The sequence below is a fragment of the Paroedura picta genome, chromosome 5, assembly GCF_049243985.1.
Source record: "Paroedura picta isolate Pp20150507F chromosome 5, Ppicta_v3.0, whole genome shotgun sequence".
NCBI lineage: Eukaryota > Metazoa > Chordata > Lepidosauria > Squamata > Gekkonidae > Paroedura > Paroedura picta.
Window position 1 is genome coordinate 40,830,618 of NC_135373.1, and position 16,840 is coordinate 40,847,457.

Consider the following 16,840-nt stretch of genomic DNA (forward strand, 5'->3'; position numbering starts at 1 on the left):
CTGGGAGGAACGCAGGGCTAAGAGGGTCTCTGCTGATCACCCACCAAGGCGACAGAGAAAAGCTGGCTCTTTTCTTGCGAGCTCTTCCAGTTAGCTCTTCCCAGCAGAGAGGAGGTGATAGATAGAGACCCAGAAAGTGACTAAGGTGAGGGAGGGAAAAAGACTCAGGGGGGGAAAGGCAACTTAGGATCATGCAAAGGAGTTCTTTTGCAAGGTGAGGTGGTGATGAGAGCTGGTGGAAAGAGAGCCAGGATGGAGAGAACGTTGCAAGCCAGCTGTTGCAAGAAAAGGCTCTTTTGCTCACAGCAGCTCTCCCAGGACTGGCTCTCAGCTCAGCTCTTCTAGCAGGACACTTGGTTCATCTATGGAACAGACCGAAGAATCCACTGACAGAAACTGGGAGAGTTTCCGTAAGAGGCTGAATGGAGTAACCGAGTGCCAGGAAAATGCATCAGAGGTGGGGGAGGGACAGGGTGGAGGTAACTGCTCAGCACATTGGAACCTGACTCCGGAAGACAGCCCCAAAGCTCTGTCCCTGCAGATCCCCTGCCTCTGGGCATACCACTGCTGCTTTTGCAGAAAGAACATATACTTCACCAAGGCTCCTGTCCTGTTGGGGTAGCCAGCCCTGCCCTCCACCCCAGAAACACAGGAGTCCCAAAAATCTGATGCTCAAGTTACGCTGCCTCTGAAACATGGAAGCTCCATACAGCCATTGCTGCAAATGGCCCTAAATAGACCAAGCCTCTCTGAAAAGTGTCAGGTTCAGAAGCCACATCCTCTGATACAATGACAGAGCTTGGAGCCATCATTTCGGTCATCGTCACCTTCTGCTTGATGACCCCTTCCCATGTTTTCAGGGTGGATGTAGTTTCCCTGCATCGTAAGAAGGCCCAGTCTAAACTCAAAGGAGATACCCTTCCAACACACAAGCCACAAGGTCTCTTGGTCTACTATAACATGGGTAGTCAACCTGTGGTCCTCCAGATGTTCATGGACTACAATTCCCATGAGCCCCTGCCAGCATTCGCTGGCAGGGGCTCATGGGAATTGTAGTCCATGAACATCTCGAGGACCACAGGTTGACTACCCCTGTACTATAGCTTTTTTCAACCTTTTGACTGCATAGGAATCCCTGAAATATTTTTCAGGCTTCGGGGAACTCCAGAAGTGGTGATATGCCCCTTCAGAGAAGTGGGTGTGTAAGTAATATGTGGGAGCTGGCCAATCACCCAACCCAGTAGTTACCTTTTCCATTGTGTTGAAAGAGACTAGGCCTGTAGAGCGACCAGGGAAGTGAGCTCCAGTGATGTCTAGTGGTGTCGGTGGCCATCTGAACTTCTGGGAAAGGCCACGTAACCCCTGGGGAGCTCTCATGTAACCCCAGAGTTTCCCGGAACCCTGGTTGCAAATCCCTGCTCTACTATCTGGAAGCCAGTTAATTCAAACATTCCCTCAGAGAAAGCAATCTGAGGGCAGGGCAAGCAAGGGAGATTGTGGCCAGATCCCACAGTTGGTGCCAGAGTTCCTGAGAAGCGAGCACATCGGTCAGGATGCCTTCCAACTGCATCTTCCAAATTCCAGATTATCACAACTATAACGCCAGAGCAATAGTCAATCTGAGTGGCTCATAATTTGAGCACGAGTTCAGGAATCTATTCTGACTACAGACAAGTCTTCTGGCACAAGCGTTCAGCATTCAGGAATCGCTCTGGTTCTAACTCATGAATGCGTACGCTGGAATAAAGTTGTGAGCGCTTCAGTGTGGTTCGGCCGCCTCGGTGATCAGCTTCGAGGTGGCCGAACCGCACCAAAGCGGTTCATCCCTAGATAAACCTTGGGAACCTTTAGGGTGCCATGGGACCTGCCTTATTCGAGTGCAACAGACTTTCTGGAATTAGGGCAGGGAAGATTCCTCATTCCACCCACAACCCACAGAGACAGAATGGACCAAATCCTATAAACTCCATGTTTACATGGGAGTATGCCTGCAGTTAGTCCGGGGTAACATTCACCCCAAATCTTGGGAGAGATAATGGGGAGACAAGCAGGAAAAGACAGGATCCACAACGGCTTCTCCACCCTGCATCTGCTAAAGCCTGGCTGGGAGTGACCAGGACATGATACGGAAAACAGAAAATAGCCACCACGGAGGCCAGAGAATAAAAGCGACAACATGGGCAAAACGAGACATCTTGCCCAATCTTCAGGAAAGGAACCTGCAGGTTTCCAAACTATACAGGACTCTTTGTTATACAACTACTGCTTCTTGGAGAGGAGGCAGGTTACATATGTAAAATGTCCCAGGTTCAATCTGGACAGACATGTGCATCCCTAGAGCAGCTCTCATTCTGCACACATTGGATAATGCACTTTCAGTGCGTTTATGCAGCTAGATTTTCCTGTGCAGATCACTGAAGTCTACTTTGGGAAGACATTATCCAACATAGGTGAAATCGAGGAAATGGCGATGCATGCATGCATGCAAATGGATCACTTTGGGAAGAACTTCCATCATTCACACTTTCATTTCTCACATGCCTCCCAAGGAGCTTAGGGTGGGGAACTGCCTCATTATACCCTGCGAGTCAAGGGTGCAAAAATAACCCAAGGCCGCCTGGGACCCTCCATGGCTGAGGAGTGATATGAATTCGAGTCAGCTCAACCCAAGGGTTTGCCCCAAATATAGGGCTCTGCCACCAACTACATCCCCACCTGCCAGTGGAAGGAAACTGGAGGAGGGGCCAGCCCCTGGAGAGGGGCTCCTAGATAAGATGGAGAAGGCAGCATCAGAGAAGGAAGCAGAGATGAACAGAATGCATCCCAGGATGGAGAAAGGGACTGGCATCCTTCTATCAACCAGAAGCCAAATCACTGAAAGGGAGTTGGGGGAAAAACTTTTGGGGGCTGCTCTGTCCCCTTCAGCACCCCTTCCTGTGCTCAATAAGGGGGGGGGTAAAGGCACACTCTTTGCACCCACCCAACCCCACTGTAAGCTTTGTTATCCACAAACGCAAACACTCAAAGGCTCACACCCTGAATAAATCTTTGTTGGTCTTAAAGGTGCTACTGGACTCGGATTTTATTGTGCTATTTCAGACCAACACGGCTACCCAGTTGAATTCACCCACTGTAGTCCGTGTGTGTGTGTGTTTGGCATTTCCCAGCGGTGCCCAAGACCTACATAAGCCTACCTCCCCATCCCTCCAGGTCGTCAACAAGGCTTCCCGGACCGCATGCTCAAACCGGGCACGCCAGCCTTTAAACGCCTCTTCGCAAGCAGCCCCCGTGCTCCCCTCCGGCCCAGCCTCCCCGAGGGCGGGGGATTTCACTTTTCCTTAAACGAGAGAGCGATGCACTTGGCCGGCCGTTGCACCGCTGCAAAGAAATCGTGGATGCAAAACCCACGGGAAGAATCCGGACCCTCAATCCAGCCCTCGTCCCATTTACTCGCAAGTCAGCCCCACGGGGTTTCTTGGGACGTCGAAGTTCAGCCCGCGGAGGGGAGACGCCGCGCTTTCCCTTTCGGGAGAGAAAGTGGCAGCCCCTTTTCCTCCACGCCTGCGTCGAGCAGGGCGGGAAGGGGGGGGGGGGCTGGGGAAGGGTCTCGGGGAAGGGGAAGGGGAAGGGGAGGGGGGGCAGGAGTCGCAGAGGGGCCGCGCTACTCACATGAAGGCGTGGTAGATGAACGCCCAGCCGCGCGGTCTCTCCAGCACGTTGTAGAGGCAGTTCTGCAGGCGCCGGTAGCGCTTGTGCGACGCCGACCGGGCCCCGGAGCCCCCCGGCGGCACGGGCAGGGGCGTCCCGAGCAGCCCCAGGCGCCTGGGACTGCCCCCGGGCCCGGCGGGAGCCTCGCTCTTGTCCGTCTGCACGGCCGTGAGGGCGACGAACTCCAGCCCGCCCTGCGCCTCCCCGCTGCCGCCGCCGCTGCCGGGCATGGTCGAGGGAGAGAGCCGCGAGCGGTCCCCGCCGGGCGCCCCGGCCATGGCGGGCCAGAGTCGGCGGCTGGGCGAAGGCGCGCTCACGGCATGGAGCGGGGCCGGCGGCGGAGGCGCTCAGGCCGGCATGGGGGAGGCCCCGCGGCTGTCGAGGCGGGCGGTCCGAGGAGCGAGCCTGGCCCTGCCGGAGCGCCTTCAGCCCATGCGGGCGGGCGGAGGGAGGGAGGCTGGCGCCCTCCGGCCCTTTCGGCCAAGTTTAGAAGAGTTGCGCGGCGCCGCGGCGCTCCCCTTTGGCGAGCCGGACGCGGGCGAAGGCCAGCCGGGCTGCCCAGAGAAGCGGCGGCGGCGGCGACAGCTGCGGGCACTGCGGGCTCTGGGTCGTGCGTTCCTCGCGGCCCCTCTCCATCCTGCCGGGTTCCCCACCTGCCTTTTGCTGGCCGGGCTCACATGGGCGGCCCGCGCCCTCGCCCGCCCCCCTCTTCCCCCTCTCCCCGCCCCTCCGCCGCCCGCCCGGCCTTTGCAAGAGCCTCGCAGGACGCCCGAGCGCCACGCCCCAGCCGGGAGCCTCTTTGCAAAGAGCCGTCGCCGGTCCCGAGCAAAGCCGCAAAGCTTGCAAAGGGCTCGCCGCGCAGCTTCCTTTCTGCGCACCTGCCCGGGAAGCCCGCCGAGGCTTTTTGAAACGGGGCTTTCCCCGCGGAGCAAAACATAGAAGCCGCGCGGCTTCTACTTTATCACACACACACACGCCCCGAACTTTGCAGCCCGGCCTGCCCTGGTACCTTTTCACAGCATAAACCTTGAGAGAGAGAGATTTCTCGCAGTCGACCTATCGGAGTCTGCGGATCAAGGCGGTGGCAAGAGGCACAAGTACTTTAGCTCGCCGAACAGTTGGCAACCTTTGGAGGGTGGAGGGAGTCGCCGTCGCTTACATGGGAAGACTGACCCGGAAAGTTTTTCTTGGATTCCCTGGCAGAAAACTGTGGGGATGAAGTTTGAAAGCCAGTTGGGGGGGCGGGGTAGGATTCCCTGCACCCCCAAATGCAGCCAGCAAGGTGATGTCGGGCCATTCACAGTTCTTGCAGAGCCTACCTCGCAGGGTGTCTGTGGGGGGGGGGGGGAGAGGAAGGGAAGGCGATTGGAAGTTGCTTCGAGACTCCTTCAGGTAGTGAAAAGCGGGGTATAAAAACCAGCTCTTATTAGAGGCGTCCTTGGTGAATTATTTGAAACTGCTCTAGGCCCCTTATTGAAAAAACACAGAGGGCTGGTCAATTTCACCAAACAGAAGAGAAGAAAAATGAAGTCCTGGCTTGACAATAAAGGGAAACTTAATCCATTTGTTTAATGTCTCTTAATTGGTAGGTTTACAAAGAAAATGTAGCCAAGACGGGTTCCGGATATTTTCACAAGCCCATTTGCAAATACAGTATTTTCCCTCTGCGGCTGAAATCTTTTACAATATTGTACTGCTCTACATCAAAAGTTCTTTATCTTATAAATTGGCCTTAGGCTCCAAGCTTCACAGCAAGCACCTGGAGATTTGGGGGGCAGGACATGGGGAGGGGAGGGCCCTCCGCTTGGTATAATGCCCTAGAGCAGGGGTAGTCAACCTGTGGTCCTCCAGATGTTCATGGACTACAATTCCCATGAGCCCCTGCCAGCATTTGCTGGCAGGGGCTCATGGGAATTGTCCATGGACATTTGGAGGACCACAGGTTTGACTACCCCTGCCCTAGAGTCCAGCCTCCAAAGCAGGCACTTTTTCTCCATGGGAATCCATCTGGATCCTCTGGGGAGCAGCTGCAATATCAGGAAACCACCATATATTACCTGAATTCCATGGGACTTACTAGTGGTCAATTTAGTTTTGCACTTTACATTATCAGGAGCACTCTATCTGTGGTTCAGAAGATTCCAGCAGCTGCACAAACAAGGGCACTTCCTCTTTTAGGAAATGAGGGGGGAAAGTACCTCATAGGTAGGCAAGAAAAACTGGGGAAGGAAGGAGCTCAGTGCTAGAAAATGTGCATAAGATCTCAAATTCAGGCTAAGTTTTCCCGGATAAAGGGATCTGAAGTAGCCAGGTTAGGGAAAGCAGCAGAGAGGGCTTTACCTCCTAAAGCAGTGGTTCTCAACCTGGGGGTCGGGACCCCTTTGGGTGTTGACTGACCTTTTCACAGGGGTCGCGGCAAGGTGAGCAGCTTGGCTGGGGTAGATTGAGATAGAGCGTCCGCCTGTCTGGAGCAGCGGGAAAGAGTGAGATTGGCATGGTGGGACAAGAGGCAGAACTGAACTAAGAAACCCCTGAAAAAAAAAACAATTTATATACAATCCTGGATCTTCACGCCATTGGTCAGTTTTGGTTTAATTTCTGTGAAAGAACACTTGCATAATTGCAATGTTGTGGGGGTCACCGCAACAGGAGGAACTGCATTAAAGGGTCGTGGCATTAGGAAGGTTGAGGTGCCATTTAGAGCAAAAGCTAAGAAGGAACAAGGGACGTGGGGTGGTAGTACAGTACAGCCCAGTCTCAGCAGATCTGGAAAGCTAAGCGGGTTAAGTACTTGGCTGGAAAGGAAGAGTTGGTGGAGGAAGAGAGTGACCAACCACCTCTGCTTATTTACCTTGGCAGCCCATTGGTGAGGTCGCCATAGGTCTGCATCAAAGGACGGACGGTCTGATTCCATCGAAGGCAACTTCCCATAGGTCTCCATAGCTCTGGCCTGGCTGTTGCCTGCTCTTGGGCGCCACTAGTGCAGCTGGCCAAAAGGAAGTACTGCAACGGCTGCCTCAATGATTTGTCAGCCAACATAAGCGTGCAATAGGAGACTTTTAGGTCAAGGGATGGAACCTCGCATCATCTCCCAAGGCAGGGGTGGCCAAATTGTGGCTCTCCAGATTTTGGGGGCTCATAGTGATTGTAGTCTATGGAAATCTGGAGAGCCACAGTTTGGCCACCCCAGCCCTATGGCACATTGGCAGAGCCCCTGCTTTGTGCACACAAGGTCCCTCCCATGGATCTCCAGGATGGAACAATGCTTGCTTGAGATATTGGAGAGCTGCGGCCAGTTGGATAACACAAGGCATGATGAACTAAGTGGTGGGGGGAGTAGCTGTGACTCAGTGGAGGAGCCTTGGCTTGGCATACAGAGGATCTCGGGTTCAAAGGGCCAGGCAGTAAGTAGGTGATGTGAAAGGGCTCAACTTGTGACCCCAGAGCAGGGATTCTCAACGAGGGGTCCGTGGCCTTTGCCATCCTGCCTGAATGGGCTTGAACATAAGCTAGGGAACAAAGGATGCCTTTGCTTCCTGTGCTCCCTCTTTCTCTCGAGCATGAGTGTGTTCTCTCATGGTTTCTCCTCTTTGCAGGGGGCTGAGCCTGCACACCTACCCCCAGCTTAAACTGCCTGTCTCTCCCCCCGCCCTTAGTCCTCCTTGAGCCTGCCCGTTAACATGGGTGGTGATGTCACTTCTGGTGACATACCCCTTCCAGGGGGTGTGGCAAGGAGGCGTGGCCAATTGACATCACTTCCACGGCTTCTTGGGGACTGAAAAAACATTTCAGGAACTCCTCCAGGGTCAAAAGGTTGAAAAAGACCACTCTGGAGCAGGGGTAGTCAACCTGTGGTCCTCCAAATGTTCATGGACTACAATTCCCATGAGCCCCTGCCAGCAAACGCTGGCAGGGGCTCATGAGAATTGTAGTCCATGAACATCTGGAGGACCACGGGTTGACTACCCCTGCTCTAGAGAACAGCTGACCTTGATAGAATTATGGTCTGATTCAGTCTCTGGCTTGTGACGGGACATTCCTGTGGCCATAAATGAAAGAATTTAAAATATTATACATTATTTGCAATCACTGGATGATACTAATTTATTTGCTTCATTTGTCCTCATGTTTCATGTTGAGGCTCAAGCAGATTTCACAGTTTATTACAATACCCTATAGAAAGTACATATATGGTGGACAATGAAGCATCATAAAATTGGAGTCCAAAATTAGAGAAGGGAGCACTAGCCCTGTACCGTGCATATGGTAATGCAGGATTATAGGACTGGAGAACAACGTAGTAAAACAGTTTATTACATGCAGCGAATGACGATATAAAACGGGATTACGAGAACACTGCAATCAAAAGATGCAATGAACAATTGCATATTTGTGATAGCCAAGACACTCTTAAGGCTGAAAAGTTTCAAAAAGGATGAATATCTGCTTCAGAGGAGCCCCTCTTCATGTTTCTTCATGTTTCTGCCTGAGTCACTCACCTGTGAAGATCTCACCACTGGTCCTGGCCCCTATTTGGTGGAATGAGCTCCTGGAGGAGATCCAGGCCCCGACGGAACTAGTTCGGTTCCGCAGGACCTGCAAAACGGACCTCTTCCACCAAATCTTTGGTTGGGGCCAGTGATCCTATCTAACACACACACACACACCCCGACAAAAAACACCTGCATGGAAACATTCTAAGCTGGGAAAGACCTATTGACAGAGAGTATGCTAGAAACAATGACTATTATTATTATTATTATTATTATTATTATTATTATTATTATTATTATTATTATTATTATTATTATTTCTTCAAATTTGTATCCCGCCACTCCCCAATGGGCTCGTGGCGGGTAACATGGTCTTAAAACCCCATTAAAATACCCCCATTAAAAGACTTAAAAACCCATAACATGGCGGATGATCTCCCAACCTGCTTCCCCATCCCAACTAGAGGCATGATGTCCAGAGGCCCTAATTGGTGTTACTGCTAGTTATAGATGCTGTTTTTAAGTGGTTTTAAAATGTTATTAACTGTTCTTGATTATATATTGTTTACTGCTGTGAGCTGGCTTGCTGGGAGGGCGGTATATAAATTGAATAAATGATAATAAATATAGCAATAATGCAATAAATATAGAGCACTGACTCTCGCAGAAATGCTATGGTCAGCCTTTCCGCAGTTTTGCTGTCTCTCTGCACCCGGAATGATTCAATGGTTTACTCTCACTTCACTCCATGTGGAGATGCGACAGGATTATCTACCCCTGACAGAAACTGATAGGGGAGGAGATGGAGACAGTGACTCAGCCAGAGAGACAACGGGCAATCTTCCGTGTGGGTACTTTGGGCTCCGGTTTCCCGTTTTATCTGCTGTCTTGTTTGCCAATTACTGTTTTACAAGGGACACCAAATTAAAAAAAGCTGAAAGGAAATTTGCTGGTTCAAAATGGTAAAAGATACAGATCTAAATCTTAATTATTTTTAAAGCACTGAGACCTTCAGCTAAATTATTGATAGGAAGAATCAGAAATGTTAATATATAATGCCATAACAATATAAATCCATGACCTGGCTAAATGGATAGACTCTGGAGCTGCATCCAGGTAGAGCTTCAAGAAGTCTCAGCCTCTGTAAATAACAGTCCTGTTTCCAGCATCACTTTTAGGTTAAGCTGTTCCCATTGGGATGAAACCTGAAGGGGTCTCAAAGGGATGCAGCATATTAATAAGGCATTTTTTTTTGGGGGGGGGGGAGAATTGTTTTCAATTTGAAAAGCACTAAGATTTTCAAGGGGTTGAAAAAAAATACAAATCTGCAGAGAAAGGCAATGGCAAACTACAGCTTCCCACTTGCCTTGGAAGCCCCTTGCAGGGTTGCTCTAAGTTGGTTGTAAATTGTCAGCGTTTCTGTTTGTCAGTGAAAAACCAGCTATCAGAGGCTTAGCAAGGGCAGCAGGCCGGGCAAGAGGCATTCCTGTAGCTTTTGTTAGCTCTGGGCCTGTAGCCCATCCCGTGGAAGACATTAAGCCGGTGGTTACTACTAGCAGCGAAAGGGGAAAAAATGGAGATGTGACTCTTGACAGCAGTTTTGACTGGACAGCAAAAGTCAGCAGGGTTTAGTTTTTCCTTGCAGAACAGCCAGAGCCTTCTACTGCAGCAGGGAGGACGTGGTATTTCCGCAGCTCGACTTTTAAAGGTCCACCGCTGTTCTTTGCTCATCCCACATTTCACCACATTCTCAGCCTGCACAGGGGTCAGTCTGAAAATAACACACTTACCTACATCTGCTCCCGTTTTACTAGGAACAGGCTCTTTTTTTCCTCTGGAGAATCATAGTCCCTATTTCATGCTTCAGGAAGGTGTTTGCGAGGCCTATTGGAAATTGGGGAGGGGGGGATTAAAAATCAGCTCTCACATCACATGGCTGTTCTAGTTTCATTCCCCACCCACAGGTTTTTATGCCACCTTTTCCGACCAAATAGGTGATAACTATTAAAACAGCATTTAATTTAAAATAAAATATAAAATAATAAAAACATACAAACCCACAGCATCAGAAACAGGTAGCAGGACCCAGGAAGATTTTATTAATTTCCTTGCCGTTTTAACTGGCCTTCATCCAAAGGACTCAAAGCAGGGAATCACGCAGTTCTCCCACACCCCACAACAACAACTTTGCGAGGTAGCTCACTCTACAAGATGCCCATTGATTCCAAGTTAGCCAATGATCAGCTCATGGGCTGAGCAGGGTCAAAGCTTGGTAGCCTGGGTGAGGCTCCAGCCCTGGGTGAGGCTCCACTCTCCTGGAGGCATTTTGCGATGTGAGCATTTGCAGGAGAACATGGCGCAAGCCCAAAACACTGCACATGTAACACGCTGGCAATCTAAACAGACCAGCTGCCATTTTTGATGCCAGGGAGGTGGGTCTACTTAGACAAACATTGAATGACAGGTGTGTGGGTTTTTTAAAGTATGACTATTCATTTGTTGGTTTATACCCCTTGTGGTCCCATTCTCTCCCCCCTCAGGGAGATTTTGGGAGTGGAACCTGGAGAGGGTGGGATTTGAGGAGGGGAGGAACTGTGGCCCTGCAGATGTCCATGGACTACAATTCCCAGGATCCCCTGCCAGCATTTGAATTGTAGTCCACGGACATCTGCAGGGCCACAGTTTGACTACCCCTGGTAGTACATCCCGTCCACCCTCCATGGCAGCCATTTCCTCCAGGGGAACTTGTCTTTCTTAGTTGCCTGGGGAGCAATTGTATGAGTGGGAGATCAACAGGTATCTCCTCCAGGTTGCCAAACCCAAAGTGACTCACAGAAAATCCTCCCCCCCCCCCCAAAAAAATCAATGTCAACCAATCCTTATCCATTGTTGTTCCTCTATATATTTATGAAATAGCCTAGGGGGTGGGACGTGTCCGGCTGTCCAAGTTGGAATAGTGGCAATTACGATGCGGCCAGCTTTGCTCTGATTGGCCCTGCCCCTGCAGCTCCCGCCCTCCATCCCTGGACTCTAGCCTCTTTGCTCTCATGCTCTCAGACCCCTCAGTGCCTGGAGCCAGCAGCAGGTAAGGGGAGAAGGCCCTGGGCAAAGGGTCGTGGTGGAGGGCTTGCTAAAGAGGGCCTCTTGGCCTGCTAACCAGGGCCTGCTGACGAGGACCTCCCGGCCTGCTGACTGCCTGCTAAGGAGGCCTGCTGACTGACTGCTAAGGAGCTCTGTGGGCCCTGCTAATGAACTGCCCAGCCCTCACCCGCCCCACTTGATCTGGCTGTGTTGCGGCCCAAAAACCCCTTAAGCTGCCTGGCTGGGGGCCAGGGGAGGGGGTCCTTTCAAGGCCCGTTCTTAGGAACGGGCTTTGCAGCTAGTAATACAATAAAAAAGCAAGCAAGCATCCTGATAGATTCCTAATGCAAGTCCCTGGTTGTCCGCATCAAGCCAAGAGCCCTTTGGATCCAGCTCAAGGGCTCATACCTCTCCCTCCACCCAGGCTTTGAATTCCAGCAGGAAAAGGAGAACATTAGCCCAGATATATTTGGCTGCTGCTCATTTACTGCCAGCCACCTCTACGTTTTTCCTCCCCTCCTCCTCCAGCCAGAGTAATTTCTATGATTTGCAATTGATCTGATTGTCTTGTGGCCACCACCAACACATGGCCTTTCCCAACCACTTCACTGCTTCTTCCCCAGCCCTAGCACTTCCACTAAACCAAAAGACTGCCCACCCTGAACCATACATAGGTAAAGGTATCCCTGTGCAAGCACCGGGTCATGTCTGACCCTTGGGGTGATGCCCTCCAGCATTTTCATGGCAGACTCAATACGGGGTGGTTTGCCAGTGCCTTCCCCAGTCATTACCATTTACCCCCCAGCAAGCTGGGTACTCATTTTACTGACCTCGGAAGGATGGAAGGCTGAGTCAACCTTGAGCCAGCTGCTGGGATCGAACTCCCAACCTCATGGGCAAAGCTTTCAGACTGCATGTCTTACCACTCTGTGCCACAAGAGGCTCATGAACTATACATAAGGGAACCCTAACCCTGTTGAGAACTTAACCATATGGAAATCCCTATTGCTTTACCTAATTTTCACAAGTAAAATAATTTAGAAAAAAATTATATATTCCATGGTGCTGCAGGTTGCACAGGAGGCCCAGAGATGCTGGTTCAAGGGGGTTGGGTGCCCAAGGCAAATTATGACTGGCTCCTTCCACCCATTCTACAGAAAAGTGATAAATCATCCCTTTGATCCTCTATTAGGAGGAAAGGACACTCCCCACACCACCCCCAGGTTCTTATCAAGATAGATACAGCTATGCTAGATAGGTGTAGAGTTTCCAGTTGCACAATGGGAAAGACGTTAGAGATTTGGGGCATAGAGTCTGAGGAGGGCAGGGTTTGAGAAGGGGAAGGCCTTCAATGGGGTGTAATTCCATACAGTCCATCTTCCAAAGCAGCCATTCTCTCCAGGTGAGCTGGTCTCAGTCCCCTCAAGATCAGCTGTAATAGTGGGAAATCTCTAGCCACTAGCTGGAGGCCCTCCAATGCTTTAAAAGCACAAGTACAACACTGTAATACTCCCAAAGTGTGTAATTGTAGGAATGCCGCTGGAAATCCCAATTAGGAACTGGTGAAGCCTGCTTTTTGCTTGAGACTGCTTCCTCAGCAGACCCTAACAATTGTAACATAGATGCCAAAATACGGAGTAACCTCAATCATGTTGACATAGGCAGTGGTTCCCAACCCCCGGTCCCGGTCCCTGGATCAGTTGGTACAGGGCCGCGGCTCCTCCTTGTCCTCCTCCCGGGCTGCTGCCTCGGGGGCTGCCCTGCCACTCTGCCACCGGCTCACCTTTGGTGCTCTCCAGCAGCCACCATGGCTGGGGCTCCCCCTCGGCATGGCACTGTGCAGCTGCTGCTGGCAGCACCACCCAGCGGGCAGCGGGAAGTCAGGGGCGCTGGCGGGAAAGCAAGTGGAGCAGGGGCTCAGGTGGTGGTGACGTCCCTTGGCAAAAGACTACCCCCCCCCCCCCGGGCCTCAGTAAAATTGTCAAGTGTTGACCGGACCCCGGTGATAAAAAGATTGGGGACCACTGGACATAGGTATTCAGTATTAACAGGAAACATGTAAAAATGAAGCTTACCCAACCAAAAGAGTTTACTGCCCAAGTGGCAAGAGGCCTCTAGGTAACATGTTCTAGCAAATATCTTCACGAGTCTACAAAAAGAGATCAGCACAAGGGATGACATTTGCTATACTGACGGTTTGAAATGCACAATGTGAAATGAAAACACAGAATCTGAAACTGCACACAATATACCTCCAGTTAGGTATGTTTTAGGAGTTGTGACTGCACCGTAATAAGTGAGTATATTTTCTCATTCACAGTTCTTTCAGAGCTCTCTCAGCCTCACCTGCTTCACAGGGTGTCTGTTGTGTGGCTACAAGAATAAATATTTATTTATTTATAATTGTCTACCTTCCCGTAAGACTCAGGGTGGATAGTACCAATCAATAAATATAATCATAGATGATATTAAACATTAAAATAATAGTTTACATTCAAAAGCCACGCTGGGACTCCTTCAGGTATGAAAAAGTGGGGTATAAAAATGCAGCTCTACTTCTTAATTATAAAGCAGGGCTCTGTCCACTCTTCACATGTTTATTGACACCCCTCCTACTACAGTAGCCTAGGCCAGGGGTAGTCAACCTGTGGTCCTCCAGATGTTCATGGACTACAATTCCCATGAGCCCCTGCCAGCGTTTGCTGGCAGGGGCTCATGGGAATTGTAGTCCATGAACATCTGGAGGACCACAGGTTGACTACCCCTGGCCTAGGCAATATCCAGCCAGCCTTTCTGAGCTTGAGACACCTCTGGAATTCTGACACCACATGGTGGCGTTGCCACTAAATGGCTCCCATGGGAACCGGAGCCAGCTACAAAGTGGCTGCTGCAGCTAATCTCCAGTCACACTATGAAAATTCCTTGCACTGTGGTGGCAGCTACAGCCAAAAAAAAATCTACACAGCCAATCGAATCTCCAGTGGCCAAGAGCACCCCTGGCTTCACCCACTTTCTAAAAATATTGAGCAAGCACCAAGAAATGTGTCAAGAGGGCACTGAGACTCCTAGTCTAGGGGATGAGGGATCTAACAACCTCTTTTGAGTGAAGGGAGCATAAGTACCTGTTGTTCCTGTGGCACATCCTGGGTTCAAGTTCTGACACAGCTGAGAACATGGAGAGCAGCTTACCACTTCATAGAATCATAGAATCATATAATAGAGTTGGAACGAACCTCCTGGGTCATCTAGTCCAAGCCCCTGCACTATGCAGGACACTCACATCCCTATCGCTCATCCACTGTAACCTGCCACCCCCTTGAGCCTTCACCGAATCAGCCTCTCCGTCAGATGGCTATCCAGCCTCTGTTTGAAAATTTCCAAAGATGGAGAACCCACAACCTCCCGAGGAGAGCTGTTCCAATGAGAAACCACTTAGAGTAGATAGCTTAGGGCCAGGCTGCCTGCTTTGGTAAAAAGGATGTTCCATGGGGAAGCTGCCTCAGAGAGACCAGTTTTGGCTTTGACTCAGATCAACATCCTGGTTCCCCCCCTCCCCCCAGCCTTAGCCTCTAGAACCGCTTGTTCAGTTACAGATGGATCCCCAGAGAAGTTGGGTCTACTTTCAAAACGGACTGCATTTCCTCCAAACGCACCCCGGGGATCCCTCTTGCTCCGAGCCAAGAGGAACAGGGATGAAAATTAAAGGCCTGCATTAGTGAATTATTCAGCGTGTGGTTGAGGGGCTTGGCACAGGTGTCCGACTCTAATGAGTGTCGTTGCATTTGGGAGGCACTTAGAAACGCAGCCTATAAAAACATCAATAAGTAATACTTCTGTCACCTACGTCTTCCTCCCCGCAGAGGAGTTTTTTAATTGGCCCCTGCTAGAGGGAGAAACGGGAGTGAATCTCCTGGTATCCAGGAAACAGAGATGGGTGGCAGGGAGTGGCATGCCAGGATCACTCTATTACATCGGCCAGCAGACAAACAGTTAAACCTAAGTGCTCTGGCAAATTCCTGAGCCTCTTTCAGCATCCTCCGGTCTCTTGGATGACCATCCCTGCACTGAATGCAATGTGTTTACGCTTGCAAGGGAGCAAATTGGGCTTGCCAACCTCCAGGCGAGGCCTGGAGATCTCCCAGTTTGCAATTGACTTCCAGACTACAGAGATCAGTTTTCTTGGGCAGGTTGGGGAGTGGCTGCTTTGAAGGGTGGGCTATACGGCATTGTGCTCTCCCTCCCCCAAATCAGCAGGTATTTCCCAGCCCTTAGCTAGCCACTTGAAGAGTTCTCTGAAAGGTTCTGTGGCCAAGCTGCAATTCCACAAGAGCATTAAAAAAGCAGCTAAGGTGATACTGGAGGCTGAAGTCATAATGAGCACATCTGGGACTGCCTTACGTTCAAAGAGGGCTGTGGTCCATGTCTCCAGGGTCTCAGGCAAAGGTCTCTCGCATCACCCAGTTTCTCCTTTAACTGGAGATGCTGGGGATTGAACCTGGGATGGCCTCTCCATGAGAAGCAGAGGCTCTTCCACTGAGCCACAGTCCCTCCCAGGGTGTCTGTTGTGGGGAGAGAAAAGGGAAGGTGACTGTAAGCCGCTTTGAGTCTCCTTCGGGTAGAGAAAAGTGGCATATAAGAACCAACTCTTCCTTCTTCTTCCTCCTCTTCCTCCTCTTCCTCTTCCCCTCCTCCTCCTCCTCCTCCTCCTCCTCTTCCTCTTCCTCTTCCTCTGCTTATTCTGCTTCTTCTGCTTCTTCTGCTTCTGCTTCGGCACAGAAATGATTCAGGTCAAATTTGAAAGGGCCAAATTGTTGTTGCTGTTTTCACATGCCTAACAGGACTCAAGGCAGATTAAGTCAATCCAAGCAAGGGGATGTGATGTCCAGTAAGCAATACGAATCTAGCAGAAACCTAGCAGAAATCCGAACGCAGGGCCAAAACAAAGCATAAGCATTAACGTGACACATTAAATGATGCAGGAAGCTACAAGTCTCTAGCCCTTATGACTCCAAAGAAAAGCTTGGATAAGGACTGGTGGAAATTCAGAGGCCAGAGGGGGTTGTGGGAAAGTTTTGGCGCCCTGTAGACTTCTGTGCCCTTTCCCGAGCTGCACAAGTACAAGATCTGGCACAGGCTACATAAAGTCAAGCCTTTGGGAGTCTCGGAACTGAACGTCTCTTTAAAGTGAGGTACGGGGCTGGTTCTCTGGGGGTCTGGTCACTGAGAGAGCTGTAGCCACTCATCAAATAACTGGGGACGGACAGCTCCTGGTGATGCTCAGAGACTTCTTCCTGGCACGGGCCACGCTGCAAAAGGCCAGTCTGGTGATAAAGCAGGACAGCTGCTCTATCTTTCCATCTCCCGGTCGCTGCCTCTTTTGAACCTGGAAACTTCCTCGGATCAATTTCATAGCCGAGAATGTATTTTGTTAGGTTATGTCTCTGGTCAAAAGCCAAAGAGTCTAAATCAATATGGCACCAGAGTATCCATCAGATCTGTCACGGGTTTCGGGAAGCCTGTTCTCTTTTGCTCTTTCACCCTCGCCTGCCGCTGCTGCT

General features: G+C 50.8%; 1 protein-coding gene across 5 annotated transcripts in view; it reads right to left on the minus strand.

The window, feature by feature from the left end:
• Positions 1-4,372, minus strand: part of KCNQ4 (potassium voltage-gated channel subfamily Q member 4) — a 103,431-nt gene extending 99,059 nt beyond the window's left edge. For all 5 annotated transcript variants that reach the window (XM_077337476.1, XM_077337475.1, XM_077337474.1 and 2 more), the window contains exon 1: positions 3,670-4,372. In XM_077337476.1, coding sequence (XP_077193591.1) covers positions 3,670-3,986 — 317 coding nt within the window. In that variant the 5' untranslated portion in view covers positions 3,987-4,372. The remainder of the gene's footprint in view (positions 1-3,669) is intronic.
• Between the last annotated feature and the right edge of the window lie 12,468 nt (positions 4,373-16,840).